Source organism: Chamaea fasciata, unplaced genomic scaffold (assembly GCF_029207755.1).
Source record: "Chamaea fasciata isolate MVZ Bird 193981 ecotype frontalis unplaced genomic scaffold, bChaFas1.0.hap1 SCAF_16, whole genome shotgun sequence".
Taxonomy (NCBI): Eukaryota; Metazoa; Chordata; class Aves; order Passeriformes; family Sylviidae; genus Chamaea; species Chamaea fasciata.
This window is the reverse complement of record NW_027094101.1, coordinates 13,971,137-13,997,090: the sequence shown is the minus strand read 5'-3', so window position 1 is coordinate 13,997,090 and position 25,954 is coordinate 13,971,137. Positions and strand designations below refer to the sequence as shown.

At 46.8% G+C, this 25,954-nt stretch overlaps 1 protein-coding gene across 5 annotated transcripts in view; it reads left to right on the top strand.

Annotated features, from left to right (window-relative positions):
- The window catches only part of CREBBP (CREB binding protein), a 97,283-nt gene extending 73,451 nt beyond the window's left edge, over positions 1–23,832 (top strand). For 3 of the 5 annotated variants that reach the window (XM_066198348.1, XM_066198347.1, XM_066198346.1), the window contains exons 20-31: positions 3,478–3,558; positions 4,275–4,331; positions 5,539–5,616; positions 6,120–6,187; positions 10,377–10,527; positions 11,299–11,445; positions 11,833–11,946; positions 12,343–12,508; positions 13,452–13,619; positions 16,653–16,814; positions 17,071–17,352; positions 18,762–23,832. In XM_066198348.1, the coding sequence (XP_066054445.1) occupies positions 3,478–3,558; positions 4,275–4,331; positions 5,539–5,616; positions 6,120–6,187; positions 10,377–10,527; positions 11,299–11,445; positions 11,833–11,946; positions 12,343–12,508; positions 13,452–13,619; positions 16,653–16,814; positions 17,071–17,352; positions 18,762–20,933 (3,646 nt within the window). In that variant the 3' untranslated portion in view covers positions 20,934–23,832. The remainder of the gene's footprint in view (positions 1–3,477; positions 3,559–4,274; positions 4,332–5,538; positions 5,617–6,119; positions 6,188–10,376; positions 10,528–11,298; positions 11,446–11,832; positions 11,947–12,342; positions 12,509–13,451; positions 13,620–16,652; positions 16,815–17,070; positions 17,353–18,761) is intronic. The other 2 variants (XM_066198349.1, XM_066198350.1) reach the window with 1 other exon arrangement.
- The last annotated feature ends 2,122 nt before the right edge of the window (positions 23,833–25,954 follow it).

Sequence of the window (25,954 nt, the reverse complement as noted above, 5' to 3'; positions counted from 1 at the left end):
GTCACTAGCAAGAAGTGCAGGCTGGGTGGAGCAGAGGGTTCCTCTGCACTGGGGGCTGTAATATTCTACTTTCTGCCCATTGTAAGCATGAAAGTTCATTTCAGTCATCCTTTCCTGCTCATCCAGTTGCCTTGAGAAGGGGATAGGGGTTTGTGATTTAGGGTGGGGTTGAGTTCAGGGGGAGTGTGAGGTTTTCTGTTTCAGGCCCACTCAATGCAGGGATGAACGAAGGGAACTTTGGATTGGGGCTTTTTAAAAGCTGTTTCTAAAGATTAATCACTATATTGTTAAGTAATAGCCCATTTTGCATAGAAAACCTCTTTCTTCAGCTCTAAAGCAACTCAAATTTCCTGCAACAGTGATCTTCAAATCTCAGATGTTCTTGAACAAGTAATAAATAAGTGAAAAGCAAATTCCATGCTTCCAGCAGATCTTTAATTGGTCAAATGTTCTTCAATTTTCTGTGTAGAGAACAGGCAAAATTGTATGCACTTAAAGTCCAGTGTATCACATGACTAAATTGCAACTAAGAATGTTGAGGCACCATTGAAGAAATGAACTCAGGCCATACAGTTCAATCACTAAGTTAATTATTTGGTGTAAAATCGTTTAGATTCCATAATAAGGCAGAAATTCAGGTTAAAGTGTTCAGAAAATGTGCTGCATGTGTGAATATCCAGTTGAGGAAACCAAGTGGTGTTTCATGTCAGTCCTGCCATCCAGTTATGAATTTAGAATTGCCTTTGCACTTAATTACAGTTGGGAATTCACCTGCTAATGCCAAGATTGAGCATTTTCTGGACTTTGGTCTTGAACCATATTGTTGCTCTTTAATAAATGGGAGTCACCTGAACAGTCTGCATTTGAAAAGCTTTTCATGTTTGATGTGTTGCAATAAGTACATTCTTTGGGGCTTCTATGACTGCTGTAACTAGAATATTGTATGCTTTTTGTGGGTTTTGCTGGATATTTGTGGTGACATGCAAAAGGCAGGTCTCTGTTTCTGAGGGTCCATATCCATAATAAGTTACAGCTATTGCTTCACCTTGGTTGTTTTATGGACAAATGTTCATGATCTTTAGGTGACTCATTTTCACTGTACTTCAGTTTTTATTTCCTCATTTTAATATCATGGATTAAAGCATAGAGTGCTTTGAAAGCCCATAAATTATTCTGAAAATGGATCAGAATTAACCTTGTCTGGGACTGTTTAAATGTAGCAAATTATTAATAGGAGCCTTGGCCATGGATTTTTCTGGCTACACTCTCCTGCATTTGGGTCCTCCTGACTTTCAGTCCTTCCCAGTCTGACTCTTAAAATGATGAGCAACTCTGCTAGTGAGGAAAATAGTTGGTGGGGGGCTTCAATTTAAGAAAAATTTAAAGAAGCACATTATAGGAAAAAGGAAATGGACAATGTGTAAAAGGATATAAAATTCTGAAACTCTTGTGTTTGGGTTTTTAAAAAGATTATTAGCTACTGTGTTATCAGTGTAGGGATGGGGTGTGAGGGGCAAGGGCAGTCAGTGGAAATGAGATGTGCAGTGTCTGTACCCACCCCTGAAACGCTCCTCTCTGATAACCATCATGTATTTATCATCCCCAGTGATAACAAACGAATGGAATGCATTTGTTTTCTGTACATTCTCAGCTCCCAAAGCCTGGTTTTCCTTGGGAGGGCGATGTGTTTAATGCCAGTGGAGCTGCCCTAGGAGGAGCTGGGTGCAGTTTAAGTGGGGTTAGGTTGGCCGTCCTGGCAGGGTCAGGGAGGTTGGAATAACTGGAAGCAGCCCCACGGCTCCTGGCTCCTGCCTGCCAGAGCAGCTCCTGAAGCACCTGCAGGAGCTTCCAGGCTCCTCAGCTGTGCTGAGAGGACTCAGGGAGGGCTCAGGGAACATCTTCCCTGCCCAGGATGGCCTCGGTGTGTCCCAGCAGGAATTCTGATCCATCCCATTCCATCAGTGCCAGTGTCCCCAGGACAGCACAGCCCGGGAGGTCTCTCTGGGCTGGCAGCAGCTGAGGTGTCTGGGGTGTGTGTGAGGGGGCAGAGCTGCCACTTTGATCCGTCTCCATCGCTGAGTTGTTGGTTCATTGTGACACTGAGTCTCCCTGGTGCCTGTGACACTCCCCATCCCCACGGCTCCGGTGTCTGAGTGCTAAACCTGCCTTGTTCTGTGCTGCCATCGCTGCTTCCACTCTCTCACTCTCCATAAAGCTCCTTTATTTTGATGATCCTTTGTGGCCTTCCTGCATTTTACAGCTGTGGCCTCTCTGTTACCTTTGTTCATGTGTGAATTCATATCCTTTCCAAACATTTAGCCTCCTTTTTTTATTTTTTTTTTTATTTTAATGACCCTGACAACTTTGGTTCCAGTTCATCAGAAACAAACAACCAAAAAAAACCCAAAACAAAAAACCCACCACCACCCCCCTGCCCCCAATCCATGTAACTTTTTTTTTTTTTTTTCAAATGCAGATTGTATTTTCATAGACTTGTATTCCAATTTACTCAGCTTGGTTTGGTAAACTGCAGAATTGTTTTTGCTGAGTATGACTTGGATTGGCTCTTGGTCTGGTGACCAAAAATTGTACCTAGCCTTATATTCAATTTGTAATGCTTAATTAATTCCACGTCTTTAATGTACCTGATAAATATATTGTATGTATGTACAATATTTCATGTTGTTCACATATATACATATATTGTATTTATATAGATAAATGGCTGGAAACTCTGACCCATAATTGCATTTCTGTTAAATGTTTGTCTAGAGTATGGATTTGGTTTCATTTATATGAAAGAATATTAGCTGAGCAATTGGTCACATTTAATCTTTTACAGTCAAATTTTGAATTATTGTTTTTATAGATTTTTTCCCCAATATTAAGTGTTTCGGCTTTTGCAGTTTTCACTCACAATCAGAAAATGCTTTCAGCATATTTCCTAATTACTTAAATCTGTAATAAATGTGTCCTTAGAGCTTGTTGACAGGCTCCTTTTTACCCAAAGGAAACTCAGTCAGTCGCAAGCGTGGAATCAAAGAGTATCTTTTTTCCCCCGAGCGATGCAAATCAAATCCAAATTCTGAAATCTGAAGCCTGTCCAAAGGTAGCTCTTGGTGGCTACTCCATGAATCCTCCCCAGATTTGGAATGTGAGGCCCAGCACTTGTTACGATGCGTGAAATGAGACCGAATGCTAATCTGTGCTTTGCCTTGGCTTTCTGCTCTGTGTTGTCTTGGTGTTTGCGTCTTACCTCTTACGTCTGTGCTGTTTGTTCCCTCCCCTGTTCTCTAATCCTGCCCTCCCCTCCCTCTGTGCCTCCTCATTGTCCACACTGACCCATCAATCAACCAACAACGTTCCCCCTTCCGTCGTGCTCCTGGTGATCTGCCCTGCCCTGGTTGGTGGCTCCGTGCTTGGGTGGCTGTGTTTGTGCTGGACCAGCTCACCCAAATATGGCCTTCTTGCTGACAGGTATCACTTCTGTGAGAAGTGTTTCACTGAAATCCAGGGGGAGAATGTCACCCTGGGTGATGACCCTTCCCAGCCTCAAACGTAAGTCTCTTCCTTTCCTCTGCATCCTGAATTTTGGAATGGGGTGGGGGGGAGGTGTCCTGGTTTGGGAGTAAAACCCAAACCTCTGTGGTGGCGTTTGGGGGGAAATGCTTTATTCCTTCCTAACAGGAGACGTGTAGGGACAGGATTAAGAGCTGTTGCTGTGTTGGGTCTATTTCTCTGCCCAGCACTGCTGCCTGTGTCCAGCTGAGCTGCCCATTCCTGGGGTGGCAGATCCTGGATAATGCGTTTGGAGGGGAGCAGTGGAAGCTGTGTCCATAAATGTCGCTAATCCGTCACCTTTTCTAATGGAAAACTTCCATCTAATTCTGACAGCTCACCTTTTGAAGCACAGCTTATGTTTCTAAAACCAGAAGCTTGCTTCTAACCTGGCCAGAAAAATCAGATTTGAGGCATACAAGCTGTTTTGGAAGGTGGCTGCTTTACTGACAGTAGCTTCCCTTGTTCTTTATGATTTTAATTTTATGTGTAGACTTGGGTGTCTCTTGCTTTTAATTTACACAGAAAGTGAAATGGGAGAAATATTTTCTGTAGCTTAAAATACAATGTACTGAATTGCTTGCTCTGAGCAGAAAATAAATACTGAGGTGCTTTCGTCAGACTTGAGGTTTGCTGCAATTCAGCCAAGCATGATATTGTCTGAGCCTCTGATGTGAGGGTGCTACTGAGTTTTCATATTAACTCTTTGTCTCTAGAACCATCTCTAAGGATCAGTTTGAAAAGAAGAAAAACGATACCCTGGATCCAGAGCCGTAAGTACCAGGCTGTTGTTTTCCTTCCTAAAATCTCGCTGCTTCCACTTGTCCTTGAGCCAGCAGGGCAGAAATGGGGCAGGGAGTAAAGAATTCTTCTGTTCCCCCATCCCTGCCCAAACTGACTGCAGAATCGTTCCCTAAAATTCATGGCACAACACCCAAAGTCTGATTTGATACCCCAGAGGAGCACGGGCGCCTGTTCCACAGACAGTTCCTGGTTCTGTCCTTTGGGTAATTCCAGGGGTGTGCCCTGCCAGGCTCTGCACAGGGCTGGCAATGGCCCTCCCTCCTCCAGAGCCTTTCACCCCGGGCTCTGCACTCCTGGGGCACTTCTGCATCTTCCTCTTGTGGCTCTAAATCACATTTTTCTCTTCACTGGCTGCTGAACCCACCCAAAGGCCAAGGTACCCTGTGTTACCCTTGGGAGGTTCAGGGGCAGCCCAGCTGAACTTCTCCTCAGGAGCACGGGGTTGCTTTCCCTGCAGTGGGATTTTATCATCCTGCTCCATGTTCTGTGGCAGTTTGAGGCACAACACATTTTGATTCCTTTGCTTATCTTGGCAGACTCTAAACAGAGCACCTCTCCAGGCCTGGAAGGCTGGACTGAGATAGACCCCAGGGCATTTGGCTTCTTAACCTTCTCTGCACTCTGGACTGGGAAAACCTCTAACAGTTTTCCCATCCAAAAAAATTCTGACGTATTTTTTTTGACCAGAAAACAAAAGATAAAAACAAGACTACAGCAGAGCCATGCAGAAAAAGACAAGTTAATACATGTTTTTTTGGCAAGGTGGTTCATGAATGACTAGTTCTTACATTTACAGTAAGTTGAGCAACCGTTTATTCAGCTTGTGGTTGTTGCAGCAATTCAGAATTAAATCTGTGGAGGTATTGTTGAGGATTCTGTGAAACTGGGACTCTGCTTAGAAAAGGAGAGAAAAGATCCAGAAAAAGTTGTGCATGACAGCCCATTTCAGATTATTAAACCAGCACATTTTTCAATTTATATATAGGTATAGATGTATATATATAACTTGCACGTGGATTGATAGATGTACATCTGAATCTGTTCTGAGTATTTTTTTTAAACTTAGATGTATTCAGTTCTTAGCAGAGGATTGGCAAGTCCTTCTTTCATGCTGAATTTTGGAAAATTACTTACCTAACACCAAAAGTAATTTGCTGCTGGTTTTTTTCTCTTCAGGTTTGTTGACTGCAAAGAATGTGGTCGGAAGATGCACCAGATTTGTGTGCTACATTATGATATTATTTGGCCTTCAGGGTAAGAGATGTTTGTTAGTTTTTTACCCCTCGTATAATGAGACCAGTGTAGTTTATAGAATCAAAGACTTTCTGCCCTTGTTCTTTCATATGTTGCCACAGCTTTTTAAAGAAGTGGGTGCAAAGGGACAAAGCGTTTTTAAATAAAATAGTTTTTTTGTGTGTTTGGGGTCTTATTTCAGTATATTCAGATGAAAATGTTCATCAGATGAAATATTCATCCACACAGATCTGTGTGGTTTCTCTCTAACTCTTTACCAAAGGTGGCTGGCTGGAGGGGAGTTTGTGTGCACAGAACACAAATGCAGGTGTAACTGCTTGGCAGAGTTAAACCAGCTCATAAAAGCTTTAAATCCCTCGAAAATGGAGTGAAATAAGCTGTTCAAAGCCAGAGAAAAATATATTGTACTCTGACATTTAAATTACATGTTCAAACATTGGGTTTAAGCTCACCAGTAATGGGTTTATGCTAAATTTTTGGCTTTTTTTTTTTTTCCTCAATAGGTTTGTCTGTGATAATTGTCTGAAGAAAACTGGTAGAACACGCAAAGAAAACAAATTCAGTGCTAAAAGTGAGTTTGGTATTTCTGTTTTTATCTTCATCTTCTCCCTGCCACCCCTAATGGGTTTTTGATTGAGACTTTGTGTTGTCATGACAGACAGCACAGGAACATTTGCAAAATGGGGAGCAGCATAGCCCGAGGCTGTCGGAATTTTAATCAACATTTCAAAGCCCTGCTGTTTATGTGTTTGTGGTCAGTCTTGTTGCTGCTTGGTGCGTTTGACGTCTTTGTCCTTGTTTTTCTAGGGTTAAAGAGCAAAAAGAGGGACGGATAGGACAGGAGGAGCACAGGGCTGTATGTGCTTCACTGGCTACGTTCAGCCAGGTTTCCATGTAGTGTTGGAGCTGTAATTAAACGATTGTCACCCCTGTGCCCTTCCAGTAACCTGTAGGAACCAATTGTGCTGCAGTTCAGGTGCTGCTGCCAAGCACCAAAGTGTGGGAAGAGCTTTTCTTGCCTCCAGAACAGGTGGTGGGGTAACAATTGAGTCACTCATTCCACTGGGTGCTCTTGGCAGTAGCCATTGCCACGGCCAGGAATGGGCACTGAGGAGAGGGCCAGGAGATGCCAGGTCAGGTTGTGTCAGTCTCCAGAATCCTGACACAGGGTTCTCTGCAGACATTTGGCATCAGGGAACATAACTGGGCCATTTTTATTCATGCAGGTTAGTGGAGGAAGAGAAGGGGTTGGTGTTGGAAATGCAGAGTCGGTGCAGAGAGCAGAAAAATAAAGTGTAGACACCGAGGGGGTGATTCAGGCACTTGAACAAGCAGAACCTGCAGGGACACTTTATTCCTCCCTTGTGCTTCCTTGATCCTTAGAAGTTCTGGGTATTACTGGGTGATGATGTGCCTGCACAAGCCTGAAACTTCCAAGCTGGGATAAAGGCAAGGTTTTGCATTAAAAATGTGACTTCTTGATAACTTTGTGTGTGGTTGATTGTGTAGCAAGAGATGTGAAGGGGGTAATTTGCAGGTGATGATGTTGTGTGAGGCATGGGGGGTTCCAGTAATCAGAACAGTCTCTGGAGTAACCTGATGCACTCAAGAGAATTTCGTTAAAGAGGCCTAAAATTAGTCTCATTAAAGACAGATTAAAATTGGAGGAGAACATTAATAAAATGATGAAATCCAACTGTAGGTTTAGATGCCCATTTTAAATGGATGTCTCTTCTGTTCTGTGCTGACTTTACAGTGTGTCTTGATGTAAATTTCCTTAAAATAAGTGTGTGATTCCCTGGATATCTGCAGTTGTTCTGTGGCTCTGGTTAAAGTTTGAGTAGGCAGCTATTCAGTTCAGGGTTCTGGACAGGGAAATGATGGTGCTTTTTTCCCTTTCCTCCTTGTCCTTCTCCTTTCCCTGCTGTTTGGCTGTCTTGTCTTTCTCCCCTGAGCATTTGAGTCCTGCTGCCAGCTGTAATCCACTGGTGGGCTCAGCTCTGGAGATCAGCTTTCTTTAACAGTGCTCTGGTGGGAATGCAAGAGCAGGGAAGGGAAGGGAAAGGAAAGTCTGTTCTTGTCATCAAAACCTTGGTCTTGCTACTGACCTGAAAAGAAACCTAGGCAGTGAAAGTTTGAAACATTAACGTGTTCCCTCTTCTTAAAAAAAAACATTTACTGCCCAAGTTGCCATCAATATTTCTCCACTCTTTCAAGCATGATGGCACAACTGCTGCTAACCAAGACAGCACATCCCTCAGCTCTTACGGATCATTCATATTCCTGAGGTATAGTGAGTAAAATTGGTTACTTTAACTGATAGCCTGCCAAATACAACCAGTGTGCAGCTGGGTTCTGCTGGGAAACCCTGAACTTTTGAAGTATTTATTTTGCTAAGAAAATCTACTAATATCACCTCACCAGTAGCCAATGCAGAGAGGTTCAAAGACTAAAGATATCCTGACAAATAAGTCACCCAAAGTAGTTTCCTGACAAGAAGTCACAGTAGGCCCAGGAGCTGGACTTTCTTCCTCTCTGTCCAATTACTCATCCACTAACAAAGGTTTGGCTGTTGCTGCTGTCACAGGCCTTTGCTGGAGGTTTCTTCTCAGCAGTTTGGATGCCTTTTTTCAGATTTGCACTGCAATTCTCACTGAGCTTTGAGCTTTTTAGAGGTGCATATGTGAGAACTGTCCAAAAACCAAAATCCAACTGCTTTCTGAAACAAGTTTCATATTCTAATAGATTCTAATGCAACTTTTAGATCCTTTCCTTACAGTACATGTAATTTTAATGCTGCCTATTTCTTTTATCTCTTTATCTGGTCTTTTTGGGTTTGTTGGTTTCCAAGCTTTCATGCATTGCAGTGTAAGGAAGGAAGCAGATATTCCTTGGTTGCTTAGCATTGGGAAGATGACAAGATGAAAACACAACAACACAGTAGAGTTAACTCCAGTGGCTTTCTAAGAGTGTTCCCACTCATCAGCTGAAATGGAACCCTTTCTTCTTTTTCTGTTTGTCTTCAGAGGAATCAGCAGAACAAAACAATGCCCCCATGAAGTATTTGTGATTTTCCTTTAAAGTCATCCCCCATTGGTTACATGTGGAAAAGCCAATACAGTGTATTGGAATGGGGAATCCTGGGAGAGGCTCAATGTGTTGGAATTGGTAAAGGACATGGTGTTTTTACTTCAGCCTGTCTTTAAATTACATTTTTAAAATTCGAATTATTAATTACTCCCAGGTAAATGGTATTTAGACTGTATTATGCTGGTTATGACCACAGAATCTCATTGGACAAGGGGACAAGTGAGAAGATGTAAATCAAGATTGCTGCCTTGGGCAACTTCTGTAAACTGATTGTAATTAAAGGGCCAGAGGTCAGGGTTGGATGGGATATTGGGAAGGAATTGTTCCCTGGGAGGGTGGGGAGGCCCTGGCACAGGGTGCCCAGAGAAGCTGTGGCTGCCCCTGGATCCCTGGAAGTGTCCAAGGCCAGGCTGGACGGGGCTTGGATCAACCTGGAATGGTGGAAGGTGTCCCTGCCCATGGCAGGGCTGGAACTGGATGAGCTTTAAGGTCCCTTCCAACCCAAACCATTCCAGGATTCTATAAAATAAAATTTTAAGCGTATAAATCCCTTAGAAAGTGATACAGTCCTTTGAGTATATGTGAGTTTTTTCCCCAGTATTGGAGCCCAAAGGAATTTTTAGCAGAGATATTTCACTGCAGAATTCTGTGTGCAGGCTCAGGATTCAGGAAAGAACCAAGGGCCTTGTGTCAGGAGCCAAATATCAACTGAAAAATGAAGTAACAGAGAGCAGAAAATTAAATGTATTTTATTAAAATGAGCATCTGTAGATTACACCATCACTTTGGAAAAGATAGCAGATTGACCATAAAGTGAAGTAGAAATATGAGTGGTAAAATAAGTACAGCAGGATAAGAGAAATAGCCATAAATCTTCAAGTGAAAACAGTGGGATCCTTCTGCTTTCTTAATTTAACCCCAGATCATCACGATTTTTGTAATTTGTTGTGGATTTATTTGAAAACCATCACATCCTGTAAGACCACAAACCCAGCTCTCCCCACAAAACCCCACTGTGAATGTAAAGATGGAGTGAGGGCATCTGGACAATCTGTGGGCTTGAACTCCCCAGGACCTCCATCTCTGGGCAGGAACTATTTAACCTTGATGTGCAGATTGCTGCAACTACAGTCCAAAAGCTCTCTTGAAAAGAAAAGCAAAAGCAATGAAATCTCCATTGAAGTCAAAAGCCTTTTCATTTCTGTTGATTTGCTTTGCTTCGCTTGAAAAGGTGTGGCATGGAGCCAGATCTGTAAAGTGATGTAATCTCTGTCAACCAGCCAGAGTGGGGTTGGGAGGAGAAAACATTTGCAGGGTTCATAAAATAAGCCTGAAATTGAAAAATGCTACGTAAAGCTGCCTTTGTTGGTTCACTCACGGGGTGATTGTGCCACTCCAGTGGGTTCAGCTGCCACAATGGGGTGTGGAAAGCATGGGGGGGTTCGCTCTGGGGGAGAAGCATGGATGGCTTTGCTTCTCTTCATTTGGACTGTTTAAATAAAACCATCCAATTTTCAAACAGAGGTAAAACAAAAGGGAAAAAAAACCTACTTCCATCCAGAGGAGGAAGCTGAAAGAGCTGTCGAGCACAGGAACAGCCTGAGCTGAGCAGTGAGTGCTCCAGTGTTAACGTTTCCATGGCCGTGTTCTCCCCTTCCCTTCCCTTCCAGGGCTGCAGACCACGCGTTTAGGGAACCATTTGGAAGACAGAGTGAACAAATTCCTGCGGCGTCAGAACCATCCTGAGGCTGGAGAGGTCTTTGTCAGAGTGGTAGCAAGTTCAGATAAGACAGTAGAAGTTAAACCAGGAATGAAATCCAGGTTAGTCCTGTTAATTATAATTAATGCAATCCTTTTTCTTTCTTTTATTTTGAAGCCTCCGTGTGGGGTTGTTGTAAAATTGTGCCAATTTGCACCTTAATGGCTTTGCACATTTTTGAAATTTGGGCATGTTTAGGTTTATGAAAGGTTAAAAAATGTAGAGGAAGTGACTATTTTGGGGACAGTGGGGACATCCTTGCTTATAATACTGGGACTTTGTGTCACTGCATCTTGAGAGTGTTCACATTTTGGTTAGAGAATCCATAGCTTAGTTTGGAGCAGTTGCTGAGATTCTCTTCCCTACTCTTCCTTCATTTTGTTGTGTTTTTAGAAACACTTCAGCTTTCAGGAGTGATTTTTAATTCGCTTCATTATAAACGAAAAGCTTAAAAGCTTTAGTCTGTGAAGTATTTTGGGTTAAATTCATAAAAACTGTGTTTATGTGACATCACTTCATCCTAATGCATCACATTTTCTGTTCTGTAACCTATTTAAAGGCTTGTGGTCTCTGAGGATATTCGTGTACTCAATGCTGGCCTGTTCAGTCCTGTGTTCTGTATGGAAACAGTCTTTCCATGAATTTACAAGAACAGGACTCCCTGTTTTACTGTAGCTCTGATCTGACTCCATCTCCACATTTAACTCCTGCATAAAAATGTTCCTAAGGAGTTAAAAATAAGGTTGAAAAGAATCCCCTTATTCTGGTAGGACACTGCTTTAATAATTGTTATTTTGTTTGGGTTTTTCCCCCCCCGTTGCCCTTTCCTGCAGATTTGTGGACTCTGGTGAGATGTCAGAGTCCTTCCCTTACCGTACCAAAGCTCTGTTTGCGTTCGAGGAGATCGACGGGGTGGACGTGTGTTTCTTTGGGATGCACGTGCAGGAGTACGGCTCGGACTGCCCTCCCCCGAACACCAGGTACCTCCTTGGCCGTCTCCCCGCACCCCCTGGGCCCTCACTGCCAGCCATTTGGGACATGCGTTTCAGTTCTGGGGCACAAATCCATCCTGCTGTAGGACTGCAGGGGACTTTGAAGGGAAAGACAAGTATCGCAACACAAAAGTTACATTTTTCAGATTCTGCTTTTAATTTTTGCCTCTTGATGGATATTCCTGCTGTCTAAAAAATACCCCACCGCCCCTCTTCCTTTGAGCACTGTTTACACCGCGTTAAGATGCTTACATCTGCATTAAAATACCGTCAGCATGAATTTGTCTTTCTGCCCGTTTGCGCAGTGTCGAAGCGAGCTGTCAGTAGGCAGAGCAGCGTTCAGGCAGCCCTGAGTGTGTCCCCTCTCTCCCACAGGCGTGTGTACATCTCCTACCTGGACAGTATTCACTTCTTCCGCCCGCGCTGCCTGCGAACGGCCGTGTACCACGAGATCCTCATCGGGTACCTGGAGTACGTGAAGAAACTGGGGTGAGTGAGAGCTTGGGGAGGACAGAAATCCGCCTCTTCAGTGTTCTCCTCGCTTGGGGTAGTCTCTGTTTCCTTCTGACCTCTCCGAGATGTGTGGAGCGAACGTCTCTTCTGCCGTGGGGAGAGAAACTGGGGTTTTGTCGCAAAGGTGGTTTTTATTGTTGGGATTCCTAAACTGGCAGCACATCATTCCTTTGATCAGAGGTTCACTTGATGTTTGAGCTTCATTATTATATCCCTGACCTTATGCCTTGTCAAAATCCGGGTTATTGCTTCAGCATCTTTGCAACAAAGAAAAAAAAAAATTAATAAATAAAGCCAGAGTTCTGCGTTTATAACTAGGTTTGAGTTCATTTCCTGGTGAATCACAGATGTTGTGTGTTGTGTGTGACACAGGTATGTGACAGGGCACATCTGGGCCTGTCCCCCCAGTGAAGGAGATGATTACATCTTTCATTGCCACCCACCTGACCAGAAAATACCCAAACCCAAACGTTTGCAGGAATGGTATAAGAAGATGCTGGACAAGGCATTTGCTGAGAGAATCATTCACGACTACAAGGTTTGTTACTGTTTAATTTCTGATTTAATTTTTAGAGTGTTTTCATTTGAAGGGAGCTACTCTTGTTTCCTAACACCTGAAAAGTGGAGTAATGTTGTACAAGGGGTTCATTCTCAGCCAGTGTCTTCATTTTCTTAGATTTTCTTAAGGTTCTGCCTTTCAGGCTGAAAATCCCTTAGGTTTGGTGTCTGCATGAAGGGAAATCCGCAAGAACCTGCCTTTGTGTATTTTTCTTTCACTGTGTTTTCTAGGCAAGGAAATATGGAGCTTGTCAAGGTTTATAGAAGCTGTTTCTTCCAGGTGATTCTGGAGGAGCAGGTGGGATGCTGGACCCCACTAGTGTGAAATAAAAGAGCTCCTTATGACAAGAATGATTTTCATAACTGGAGAATATCACACATGTACCCAAGGAAATAAGTAGAAGGTGGCAAAGGGAGCATTTGCCACTCCTTCCTTGCTAAAATTTACAAGAATTCCTGAATGGTAGTGACAGTGCCGGAACAAATTGATGTTTTGATGGCAAATGACAGTTCCTAAATGTGTGGAGTAGGAACAGCCTCTAACAAGCCTTGTCATCAGTGTAGCAGAGAGCTGGGAAATCTGGGTCTCCTGATGAGGGGGATTTGAAACCAGGGAGGGATCAGTTGTGTTTTCCAGGGGTATCTTGGTGTCTCCCATCATGTCAGGAAGGTGAACTGATGGTGTGATGGGGGTCAGGAAAGCCTCAGCACTGATCCTCAGATGGAGCAGGGAGTGGGGCTGTGCCAGGATTGCCAGGCTGGATCGGGAGCTGCCCCAGAAAAGGAGCCCTGGCAGGAGCAGCTCATGGCTGTGGGTGAGGCCCAGCTGTTCAGTGCAGCTCTGGGCCGTGTCTCTGCTTCTCCTCTCTCTCCTGAGTGATCTTCATTTATTCATTCCTGCTCTGGTGTGATGTGCTCAACAGGACATCTTCAAACAAGCAACCGAGGACAGGCTGACCAGTGCCAAGGAGCTGCCTTACTTTGAAGGTGATTTCTGGCCCAATGTGCTGGAGGAAAGCATTAAGGAGTTGGAGCAGGAGGAGGAGGAGAGGAAGAAGGAAGAGAGCACTGCAGCTAGTGAAACAACAGAGGTGGGTTGGTTTTATGTGCTGTATTTCCCTTAGCTCACAAAGCTGGTAATTAATGCTTTAATACAGCGAGGTCACATCAAATAAACTAGAGAAAATCATTTACAGCAGACATGAAATCAGGCATCCCTTTAACTGCATTTCTGTTTTTCTTCTCGGTTAACAGATCTACTGATGGCTTGGTTTGGTTTTTTTTAACAGACTCAGAAGTCACTTATGTCAGTTCAGCATCTCTCTTCTCAGAGAAATGTGTTAAGCTGCTTTTGCCACGCTACATTTGCTTACAGTCATTTGGCTGAGCTTCTGGTTCACACCTTTGCAAAGCACCTCCAGCATCTGAAAGGTGCTGGATTTTTCAAAGCTGAATGAAACGTGGCTGTTATTTAAGCACAGGTACTTGTAGTCATTTGCAACAGCAAAGGGCTGAAATTTGAAAGTGTTTATTGCAGGCTTTGCGTTGGTGGGAAATGTTGATCCTGATGGTGCTATTCCTTCACCAGCATTCTCTCTTTGTCTATAAAAACAAATCAAACCAAAAAAAAAACCCAACAACCAAGTTTTTCAGGGCCCTGGACAGAATGTCATCATTCATTTTTATTTCTGTCTTGATTTTATCTGCAACCAAATGGTCTCAGCGCATTTATACTGTCGCTTTTACTTGAGATTTGCAGCAGGATGTTTTAAGAATAAATGTTGCAGGAAAATCTGAAGTCTAATAGATTGAGGTCGAACCAAAAGCTTTATGTGAGGAAAACCTTCTTTAAGTTTAGATTCTGTGACTGCCTTCAGTCTGTGTTCCGTGGGATTGATGTGGGGGATGGACCTTAATCCATCAACTTTGTGATGTCAAAAAGTTCCTTCTGTTAAAACCTTAGCAGCTCTTTCAAAGTTAATACAGTTTGTGGCTATGTTTTTATGGAACCACAAAGTTAACAGCTTTCACTTTGTTCCTTCTGAATGTGACTTTGAATATTGAGATGGTTCAGCAAACTCTGCTGTATAAAAAGAAGTGGAAGTCAAGGCCTGAAATTAGGCTGCAGCCCTCTCTTGGTAACAGGATCACCTCCAGTAAATCAGGGAGAACAGTGGCGTGAGCGTTTACTCTGCATCTGGGAGGGGGAAAAGGTGTTTGAGAAAGCCCAGAACAGTTCACTGTGAACTCAGACAAGTCTCTAAAATGAGCTGATGCAGCCTTGGCTGGGAACATCCCTGTGCTCCCACTTCATGCCTGGGGCAGCAGGGGAGCACAGTCTGCACCCAGGTTGCTGAGGTGTCATCCAAGCATGGGACAGTGGGATCTTTGCCACTTGACTCAGGAAAAGGAGCAAATTTAAAGGCGTGAGAACTTCCCCAGTGCAAACACCTGAACTGGATCACTTCCTGGAGGAAACTGCCCAGCAGTGGGGATCTCTGTGGGTACAAGCACCACATGGGTCTCGGTACTGAAATGGCACAGGATCTGTCTTCAGTTCTTCGTCCCCAATTCTGTATATGTGAAGGGAAAGCTTCCTGCAAGTGAGCATGGGCTACAGGTATCAGTCAAAGGGAGTCTGAAGAGGTGGTAAATATTCAGAGTTCTTGGCAAAGGTTCTGAAGGGGTGAGGCTCCCCAAGGAACCGTCCGTCAGCATCTCTGGCTGATCTGGCTGAAAGTCAGAAATAAATGGTACAAACACAACCCTACAACTTCTTAAAACAGCTTGGAATACTTTGTACAGTTTGCCAAATATAAACTTGCTAAAGGTGGAGTAGAAAGAAAACTTAGACTTGGCTCGTTTGATAAGTTTCAGTCTGTTCTTCCTTTTGGTGTTTAAATTTTAAGATCTCAGTTGGTGCTTTAGGATGTGGAGGCAAAGGAGGGCAGGCTCCAATTCCATCAGTGGGAGGAAACTTCAGGGCAGTGAAGGTGGGAACATAAAACAGGTCACTTCTGAATCCCTTCAGGTCACTTAGAGCTCACTCTGGTTTCCCATAAAACAGTCTCATTTTAATTTCCAAACAGGTTTGGTCAGAAAATCCACAAAATTAGTTAGAAAGAACCCAGGAGTGGACAGGGAATTCCTGTCCAAGCCTAATTAATGGACTGGAAGGATGGCAGCAGTCTATAAATAGAATTGCTTTCTGCAGTTGGAATATTTTTGTTTTCTTGGAATAAATAAGGCTGTGGATAAACCCTGTGTTTGCTTGTACATACTGTTCGTGTGTGTGTATTTATATTTTTATAAATCCAAGTATTTCAGTAGCTTATTTTTAATTTTATGATGACCAACATTCTAGAAGTTGGAGAGGGGTTTTTCCTGAGCCCTCCCTTCCGAGGGCTTGGGGTTTGATTTTTTAAGGACATGAGAACTCTAAAAGTTATTTCTGTTTTCCCAGGTCATCCAAATAGCATCATCTGCTATTTTTCACTCTCTTTACTTACATCTAACATGCACTGTATGGCCGCTGTGGTCTGCGTGGTAACTTGGGCACAAGTGGAGGTTTTGGAGGTTATTTTTTTGGGAGCTGCACGTGCAGCTGGAAGTCTGCAGGATGGAGAATAATGTGTTTTGTGGGTTTCGATTCAAATCCTGCATGTTCTTATCTGTGTCCTAGCCCTAAATCTGTTCAGTAAAAACAAGCATTAAATCAGATCTCAAGCAAGTGTGTGACACCCCAAATGCACAGCAAAGCGAAGTACTGCACTCCTGGAATTTTAAGTTGATATTGTTTGTGTCGTTTTATCATCAGCCGCAAGATCTAAAGCAGTGGAAGCTGAAGTATGATGTTGGAGAGGGAAAAATAATCAGTGTAAAATGGGAATTTTTTAATGTATACAAACTTTAAAAGTCTATTTTTAAACGGTGTTTGGATTTGTTTGCCTGCCAGTTTGGCGTTTGATTTTTCCTGGAAGATAGGATATATTTAACACCGGAGGGCTGATTTGCAGGCATTGGAACAAAGTTCTATTCCTGACAGCAGAAGTGTGTCACTGTGAGCCCAGTGAATGGGAGAGAGCTCTCCAAAGTGTAACATCTTTCCCGTGCCTTTATTGCAGGGGAGCCAGGGCGACAGCAAGAATGCCAAGAAAAAGAACAACAAAAAAACCAACAAGAATAAGAGCAGCATCAGCAGAGCTAACAAGAAGAAGCCCAGCATGCCGAACGTGTCCAATGACCTGTCTCAGAAACTCTATGCCACCATGGAGAAGCATAAAGAGGTACTGTGGAAATCTGCTGGAAAAAGAGGAAGGTTTATTCCTGTAAATGCGGGCAGAGGGATATTCAGAACTGAAAAATCAGGAGGGACAAACCCTGTGGTTGGGCTAGGAATGTTTCTGTTGCATAACAACATATTGGAAGAGATTAGCCTAAACGAAGTTAATTAGACGAGGTCCTCGCTGCAGAGAACACGAGCTCCTTCCTGCAACATTACCTGACCTCTTTGCCTTTTGTTTCTTCCCCATTTACCTGCAGGTCTTTTTTGTCATCCATTTACACGCCGGGCCTGTGATTAACACCCTGCACCCCATTGTGGACCCGGATCCATTGCTGAGCTGTGACCTGATGGACGGGCGAGACGCCTTCCTCACCTTGGCCAGAGACAAGCACTGGGAATTCTCCTCCCTGCGCCGATCCAAGTGGTCCACGCTGTGCATGCTGGTGGAGCTGCACACCCAGGGGCAGGATCGCTTCGTCTACACCTGCAATGAGTGCAAGCACCACGTGGAGACCAGGTGGCACTGCACTGTCTGCGAGGTACGTGTGGGGCGCAGCTGGCACCGCACTGCCACTGGGGGATGGTGGCATTGCACTGTCTGTGACGTACGTGTGGGGCACCTCAGAGCTCGGCCCTCTCCTGTCCTACAGCTGAGTTTGATGGGGTTTTTTTAGATATTGCCCAAAGCTCCTCCAAATTAAGCCCATCCTGGTAAAGGGCTGCTAAGCCTTAAGGGGAGGTGACTGCCAGGTGGGTGCCTCTTCTTGAATGAGTGACTTTAGTTAGACAACACCAGTGTTCTGGAATGGCTCCTGCTGCATAGTCTGTTCTGCTCCTGCGCCTCTGCATAGACAAGTTTTTAACTTGATTTTAAAGAATCGTGGATCTTAGAATGGTTTAGGTTGGAATGGACCTCAAAGACCGTCTTATTCCACCCCTCTGCCATGGGCAGGGGCACCTTCCACTATCCCAGATCACTCAAATTTCAGCACCTGTGTTGGAGAGGAGTTACCCATGGGGCTGTACTGGTACGCTTGAGGCTTCTTGGAGGGCTTGTGTTGACCTCTGGCTGTAGCTGAACAGAAGAAGTTTGAATAAGTGCAGCCTCCTTTTTAGACTGCGAGTTACTGCCAGGTCTGTGGGGGAAGAGTCTTAATTAATCCCTCTGAGGAAAGCACTGAGCAGAGCTTCTTGAGGCGAGGCTGCAGAACATGGATTGGACATTAGGCTGAATTAGGAGGTGAAAGGAGGTGTAGGGCCTTTAGGCTGTCTCTGGGTGCCTCTGTGTAAGGGAGTGCCCTTCCTCCAGCCAAAAAAGGGATATGGGGCAGCAAAAATGTGAGGGTTTTCAGGTAAGTGTCTGTCTTTGCATGAAACTTGCTCTTGTTTAAAAGTTTTTAAAAATACATAGTTAAGGGTAGTAATTATTAGTCAGTAATTACGTTAAGGATAAATAAATAGAGAGCCAGACCCTACTTTTCAGGAGTGACCGTAGATTCGTCTTACTAGTTGGAGGTGTTGGCACCCCAGTAGGCATCACAGAAAAATAAACAGTTAATGTCATCAAAAGGGAAAAATTGAAAAAAAAATTTCTGCTAGACTTCTTTTGTGTAACAAAATGACACAACGATAGCCCCAATTGCGTTATTACAGTGAAGAGCTGTGATTGCAGGCTGGTTTTGCTGAGGCTGCTGCCCTCCCTGCCCCAAAGCCCACTCCCACTGCCTGGACAGGCTTGCAGCCACTTCCCTGGCTGGGTACGGGTGTGGCAGCAGCTGTTGACAGTGTGCGACTGTCATCCTGCCCGTGCTCTGCGTGGTTGTACCCACCAGCACCCAACGTGTGCCTGCACAGGGTGCTGGTGCTGCTCCCCTGGCACCACGCTGCTCTCTGCCCGTGTGGTTCATGCCCCGTCAGCAGCTGAGCTCTGGGCTTTCTTTTCTCGCAGGACTACGACCTCTGCATCAACTGCTACAACACTAAGAGCCATGACCACAAGATGGTTAAGTGGGGCCTGGGTCTGGATGACGAGAGCAACAACCAAGGAGAGCAGCAGTCCAAGAGCCCCCAGGAGTCGCGACGGCTGAGCATCCAGCGCTGCATCCAGTCCCTGGTCCACGCCTGCCAGTGCCGCAACGCAAACTGCTCTCTGCCATCCTGCCAGAAGATGAAACGGGTTGTCCAGCACACCAAGGGCTGCAAGCGCAAGACCAACGGTGGCTGTCCAGTGTGCAAACAGCTCATAGCTCTTTGCTGCTACCATGCCAAACACTGCCAAGAGAACAAATGCCCCGTGCCATTCTGTCTCAATATCAAACACAAGCTCCGGCAGCAGCAGATCCAGCACCGCCTGCAGCAGGCTCAGCTCATGCGCAGAAGGATGGCTACCATGAACACCCGAAACGTGCCTCAGCAAAGTTTGCCTTCTCCTACCTCAGCAACGCCTGGTACCCCGACGCAGCAGCCGAGTACACCGCAGACACCGCAGCCTGCTCCCCAGCCCCAGCCCTCCCCTGTAAGTATGTCACCGGCCGGCTTTCCCAGCGTGTCCAGAACCCAGCCCCCCACCACCGTCTCGACAGGAAAACCCGCAAACCCGGTTTCCGCGCCGCCACCTCCGGCTCAGCCGCCGCCGGCCGCCGTGGAAGCGGCTCGGCAGATCGAGAGAGAGGCTGCCCAGCAGCAGCAGCAGCAGCTCTACAGGGTCAACAACATGAACAATGGTTTGCCTCCCGGCCGCCCGGGACTCGTGAACCCCGCGGTGGGCTCGGTGAACCAGATGCCGCAAGTCAGCATGAATGTACCCCGGCCCAACCCCGTGAGCGGCCCCGTGATGTCCAACATGCAGCCCGGGCAGTGGCAGTCGCCGCCGATGCCGCAGCAGCAGCCGATGCAGCCGGGAATGGCCAGACCGGTGATGCCGATGGCGACGCCGCAAGCCGTGGCCGGGCCCAGGATGCCGGGCGTGCAGCAGCCGCCGCCGCGGAGCATCACCCCCAATGCACTTCAGGACTTGCTGAGGACCTTGAAATCGCCGAGTTCTCCGCAGCAGCAGCAGCAGGTTCTTAATATCCTTAAATCCAACCCTCAGCTTATGGCAGCTTTTATAAAGCAAAGAACAGCCAAATACGTGGCGAACCAGCCCGGGATGCAGCCGCAAGCAGGGATACAGCCCCAGCCCGGGATGCAGCAGCCGCAGACCGGCATGCAACAGCCGGGCATGCACGCGCAGGCGGGACTGCAGAACATGAACACGATGCAAGCCGGAGTGCAGAGACCGAGCGTCCCCCCGCAGCAGCAAGGGATCGGAGCTATGAACCCCCAGGGACAAGCGATCAACATCATGAACCCCAGCCACAACCCCAGCATGGCCAACATGAGCCCGCAGTACCGCGAGATCCTGAGGCGGCAGCTACTGCAGCAACAGCAGCAGCAGCAGCAGCAGGGAGGGGCCGGCATGGCAGGAGGGATGGCAGCACACAACCAGTTCCAGCAGCCCCAAGGCCCGGGAGGTTACCCCCAAGCCATGCAGCAGCAGCGGATGCAGCAGCACCTATCCATACAGGGGAGTTCCATGGGACAGATGGCTCAGATGGGACAGCTGAACCAGATGGGCCAGCCCGGCCTGGGGGCGGACGGCGCTCCCAACATCCAGCAGGCCCTGCAGCAGCGCATCCTGCAGCAGCAGCAGATGAAGCAGCAGATAGGGTCCCCCGGGCAGCCCAACCCCATGAGCCCACAGCAGCACATGCTCTCAGGACAACCGCAGGCGTCTCATCTCCCCGGCCAGCAGATCGCCACCTCCCTCAGCAACCAGGTGCGGTCCCCAGCGCCCGTTCAGTCTCCCCGTCCCCAGTCCCAGCCACCACATTCCAGCCCGTCACCCAGGATACAGCCCCAACCGTCACCGCACCACGTCTCTCCCCAGACTGGTTCCCCCCACCCAGGACTCGCAGTCACTATGGCTAGCTCCATGGATCAGGGACACTTGGGCAACCCAGAACAGAGTGCAATGCTTCCCCAACTAAACACCCCCAACCGCAGTGCGTTGTCTAACGAATTGTCTCTGGTCGGTGACACCACCGGGGACACACTAGAGAAATTTGTGGAGGGTTTGTAGCATTATGGGAGCATCACTTATGTTTCTTCTTTCCTTTCGTGTTCTTGGATATTTTGTACTGAAAAATTCAGACATCTGGGTTGTTTTGAATCCTAGATGGAACTGCTGCTTCCTACAGATGGAAGAATTAATTGCTGTTTAAAAATAAAAAGAAAAAAAAAACAATACAAAGAATATATTTTTTTGTTAAAGCCAGGCGGTTAAAATATCTGGTCTCTTTTGTGGGTTTTTTTGGTTTTTATTTTTTTGTTGCTGTTGACTCATACCTTTTTTTTAACGGGGAAAACAAGTTCATTATATTCATATTTTTTATTTGTATTTTCAAGACTTTAAACATTTGCGTTTAAAAGAAGAAAAAAAAAAATAATATTCAGAAACTGTTTCCTGAAATAATGCAACATTATAGCGTATCCCGGTAACTTTGACACATGGCGGGAAGATTTTTGTTTTCTATAGTGAACTCTGCAGGCGTTTGAAGTATTACCCCTGGGAAGATAGGAATTGACTCTTGCACACATTGGCCAACGCCAAAATCCTTGTCTTGCAGATGTAGAAATTGTTGCTTTGTTTCTCTGATAAAACTGGTCTTAGATGAAATAGGGATGATCACTCTTAGGCCGTGCTGATCTGGATAGAGAAGAAACATTCTTTTCTTTCTTTCTTCTGTGTGAAACTTGAAACGAGGAAAGCAATTCTAGTGTAAATCATGCAAGCGCTATAATTACTATAAATAAGAAAATCCAAGAAGATTCAATCACTGTATAGAATGGTAAAAAGAAAAAAAAACTCATTTCTTACTTATAATATCATATTGTTAAATAAACTGTGTGCAACAGACAAAAAGGGTGGTCCTTCTTGAATCCATGTACATGGTATTAACACTTAGTGTTTGGGTTTTTTGTTATGAAAATGCTGTTTTCAACATTGTATTTGGACTATGCATGTCTTTTTTCCATTGTATATAAAGTATTGCTTAAAATTGATATAAATTACTGAAGTTTTTAACATGTATTCTGTTCTTTAAAATCCATGTAAGAATGTTTAAGGTTTTTATTTATTTATATATTTTTTTCGATCATGTTCTTTGTAAGACATAGCTATGACGATTCACTCATGACCCGGAGCAGCCAGAGGCAGCGGTAGGAGAGGCACGATCCATGGATATTGTAGCTAGCATGTCTGTTTTACAGCACCCTTAGCAATTGTTTCCTTTTCGGGGAGGGAGAGGAAAGGGGAATGGTTCCCAGACATCGACTCTTTGCAGGTGTTCATCCATAAGGGTTAACTGGAATAAATTATTAATAGCCGTTGCTTTTTAAAAACTGCATTAATTTAGAGAAGGATCACCAATGAAAGGAAAATAGAGAGTATTGAGTTAATTCTAGGCTAATTTATTTAGTCTACAGTAAAATATGAACCTATTGACTTTAACACTATTTTTCTGCTGTTAACTCTGAGTCTAGATTTGAGGGTTTTCTGTGGAATAAAAAATAACAAATCATGTACATGTTCCCTTTAATATCCTGTCACCATGCCCTCATGTCTCTGGGATACTCACTCCTCCTGCCCTCAGTGAATCGCTTTCTCGGAGTTAAAAAGTCCAGGGAAGCTTTCCCAGCGTAGGTGTGAGCTCAATCCACGCCGAGCCCAAAGCGCCATCCCTCCCTCAGAGCTCGAGGCGTCCCGGCCCCGCGTGCGTGGCACGGGCTGTGCCATGAGCCCAGTGTGGTGGCCCGGGAGCTCCGGGCACTCGAGGCTTTTCACATCCAGTTAGTGCTTCCTCCAGCCTTAACCTTCTTATCGGGACACTGGTGGGGGAGAACGGGGGGAAAAGAGCAAATCTTTATCTCAACTTTTGTCCCCGTGCTGTGAAACCGTGCGCTGCGGCACCACTTCATCCTTTTTAACCAGAGAGGGTCTCCGCTTCAACTTTTACTTGCAAATTTTTAACTATTGTCCTTTTTCACTGCCATTGGATTCATCTGCCCACGCAATTGTCTTCAGCAATTCAAGATGTCAAAATTTGGGGCTAGGGTGAGGTCAGTGAACACTAAACCCAAAGCTTGTCCAAAAGAAATTGCTGTTAAAAAAAAAAAAAAAAAAAAAAAAGGGAAAAAAAAAAAAAAAAAGATGGAAAGCCCTGATGCTGTGTCTCATGCTGTGTACTTAAAAAGAGGAAAAATACTATATTTGTGATCAAAAAGAGGAAACTTGAAATGTGCTGGTGTTTCTAATAAAAGCTGGTAAAACTGCTTGGATTGAAGGATGGTTCCACTTGGCTGGTGCCCGCGAGGATCAGCGGAGCCTGACGCCCGAGGTTAGGATCACTGCGCTCAATCTCACTAATTGCTCTAAGTCGCCTCCATTTTAAAGGCACCGGCACCGCTTCCGGATTTGGAAAAGCCGAGTCCTCCGCGGAGCACAGCGCTGCTGTGGCCCAGGCTGCAGCTGCCTTGGGTGCCCATTCCCGGGGAAGAGTGGAGAAAAACAACGGATGGGAAGCAAATACTGGAATAATTTTTTAAGTACAACCTCAAGTGTGGCGAGATCGCAGCGCCAAGGGATCGATGTAGGTGCCGTACCCAGGTGCGTTAGGTAAGAGCAGAGGTTTGACCGGGCAGAGAAGGGAGACGCAGAGCTGAAATCAAACCTGAGGAGGGGCTGGGGGTGCAGTCCCTGCAGCCTCGGGGGGGCTTCACTCCAGTCTCCTGTGAGTGTTGATACAAAATTCAGCGTATCTGAAGCCTGGATGGGCCTGGCTTTTCCAAGTCCCTGTCTGTCTAGTGGGGAGCATCCTAGAAACATGGGAATTTATAAGGCGAGAGTGCACTGGAGCTTGGTACAGGAGCTTTACCACCGAAGAGGTTGGGTAAGACCTTCCCCTCACTGAATTCTGGAGCGGAAGAAGGTGCTTAAATCTGAACGTCGAGCTGCAGCGATGGTTCTCTGCTCTTTTCCCGAGCTGCCCACCCTGCTCCACTCTGCTGCTGGCTGCTGCCTCCCGCCGCCGCTGCTGCCGCAGGCTGGGAGCTTTCCCTCTCGCTGCCGCACGGCTGGGCTTCCCCTCATGCTCATCCCTGTCCCTCCGGGACACACATCTGCCCACAGCACTTGTGTGAGTGCTCCCCGCTCCGACTGCCTCCCGGCTGCGTTAGAACAAAGGAGGGAGGAAGAGGAGCCCTCTTGCCAAACAGGCTGGGGCGCTCCCCCCTCGGCCACTGTGAAAAGGCAGCAGTAGAAGTTGTCCCTTGTAGCCGGTGGCAGTGGACAGCAGTAAGTGACAGCAGTTCGTGGCTTACAGGCTGATCTGGATGTGCGTCGGGTGCTTCTCCCAAAGCAAATTTCGGCCCGTGGTTCTTGCAGTGCAGGGAAGATGGAGCAGCCACCCTGCAGCTGGGGGAGCACCGCAGAGGCTGCTGTGCAGGGCAATCTGTGCTTCCCTGCGCTTCTCCACAGTCGGGAATTTAAAATGCAGAACAGGACACTGCCAGGGCAGTGATTGAAGCAAGTTGGAGCCAACCCCCGGATAACTGAAACGAGCCTGGACAAAGGGGAGGATCTGTATCAGATCCCCTGCGAGCCCTGCGGGAGCTCATTCCATGGCTAATGGTCAAAGCACACCCAGGGAGAGGCAGGAGGAGGATTCAGGTGTTTCACAGCAGGTACAAGAGCTCTGGTGCCGCGTCGCTCTCGGGAGTGGCGCGGGGTCAGCGGGAGGTAGCAGTGAGCACAACGAGAGGAGGGAAGTGTTTGCAGCCGGCTCCGAAGTCATTTTGGTTTTGGCTGCAGCACGGGGAATCTCGATGAAGGGCTGGAGTTGGTTCCAGGTGGAAATGCAGCCAGCGGAAGGGTGTCGGAGTGATGCAAAGGCTCGTGCTGGGTTTGTTGCACCTAATCCATAACATGGAGTGCCCCACAAACCCGGCTCCGCGCGGGTGTTTCTTCGATAATGACCTCCAAAACAACACTCGGCTCGGCGTGGTCCCAAAAGATCAGCTGCAAGCACGAGAGAATTGCACACGGAGCTTTCCAGCGAGCTCCCCCGGGCCTGGGATTACAAAGCTGGCTCTGTTCGGTGGGCACGGTTCCCTCCTGAAAGCTCCTCGGTCTGGAAGTGGTTAGTACTCACCGAAAGAGACCTGCTCCATCTTTTATTTTTGGCTGAGCTGTTCATCCAGGCCAGGCTCTGCTCTCACGCACGTTCCAAATTCTGCTCTCGCCAGAGCGGTTCATTTCCTCACTCGCCTGCATCCCATCCAAAGCCTTTCTCCAGTACCTCGGCCGCTTAGATCTCGGTGATGTACGCTAAAACAGCCCCGGGGATGAGGAGTTTCAGAGAAATGGAAAAATGAGATGTTGAGCAATTGGCCCAGCGCCGAGCAGGGTGCCCGGCCAACGTGTGGGCACACAGGGGCTCCCTGGGGGCTGCTCCCAGCGCGGCCTTTCCTCGGCCCTCAGCCCCTTCGGTGGGGAAACGGGCAGAGCCACGCTGCACCGAGCTCTGCCAGCTGTGACTGCCGAGCTCCTGCCGCAGCCCGTCCCGTGGAATGGGCTCCCGAGGCCGTTCACTGTGACATACCCGCAGGGGTGTCCCCACAGGGAGAGGAGGGTGGGTTTGTAAGCTGTGTCTGACTCCCTTTCCTAACAAGTCCTCAGGAACACGAACGGGATTTTAACGACCGTAACAGGAGCGGTTTGGAAACGGTGTCGTGGGCTTAGCGTCCCACCTCCTGACAGAACCGTGGAAACGCCACCGTAAGGAACAGAGCCCGAGGCTGAGTGGACTCGGCCCGAGCCGTGAGGGGAGCGGGGCCGGGGGCCGTGGGGGGAGCGGGCCCGGCGGACGGGGGGCCGGGGGCCGTGGGGGGAGCGGAGGCCGAGAGGGGAGCGGGCCCGGCGGACGGGGGGCCGGGGGCCGTGGGGGGAGCGGGGGCCGAGAGGGGAGCGGGCCCGGCGGACGGGGGGCCGGGGGCCGTGGGGGGAGCGGGGGCCGTGAGGGGAGCGGGCCCGGCGGACGGGGG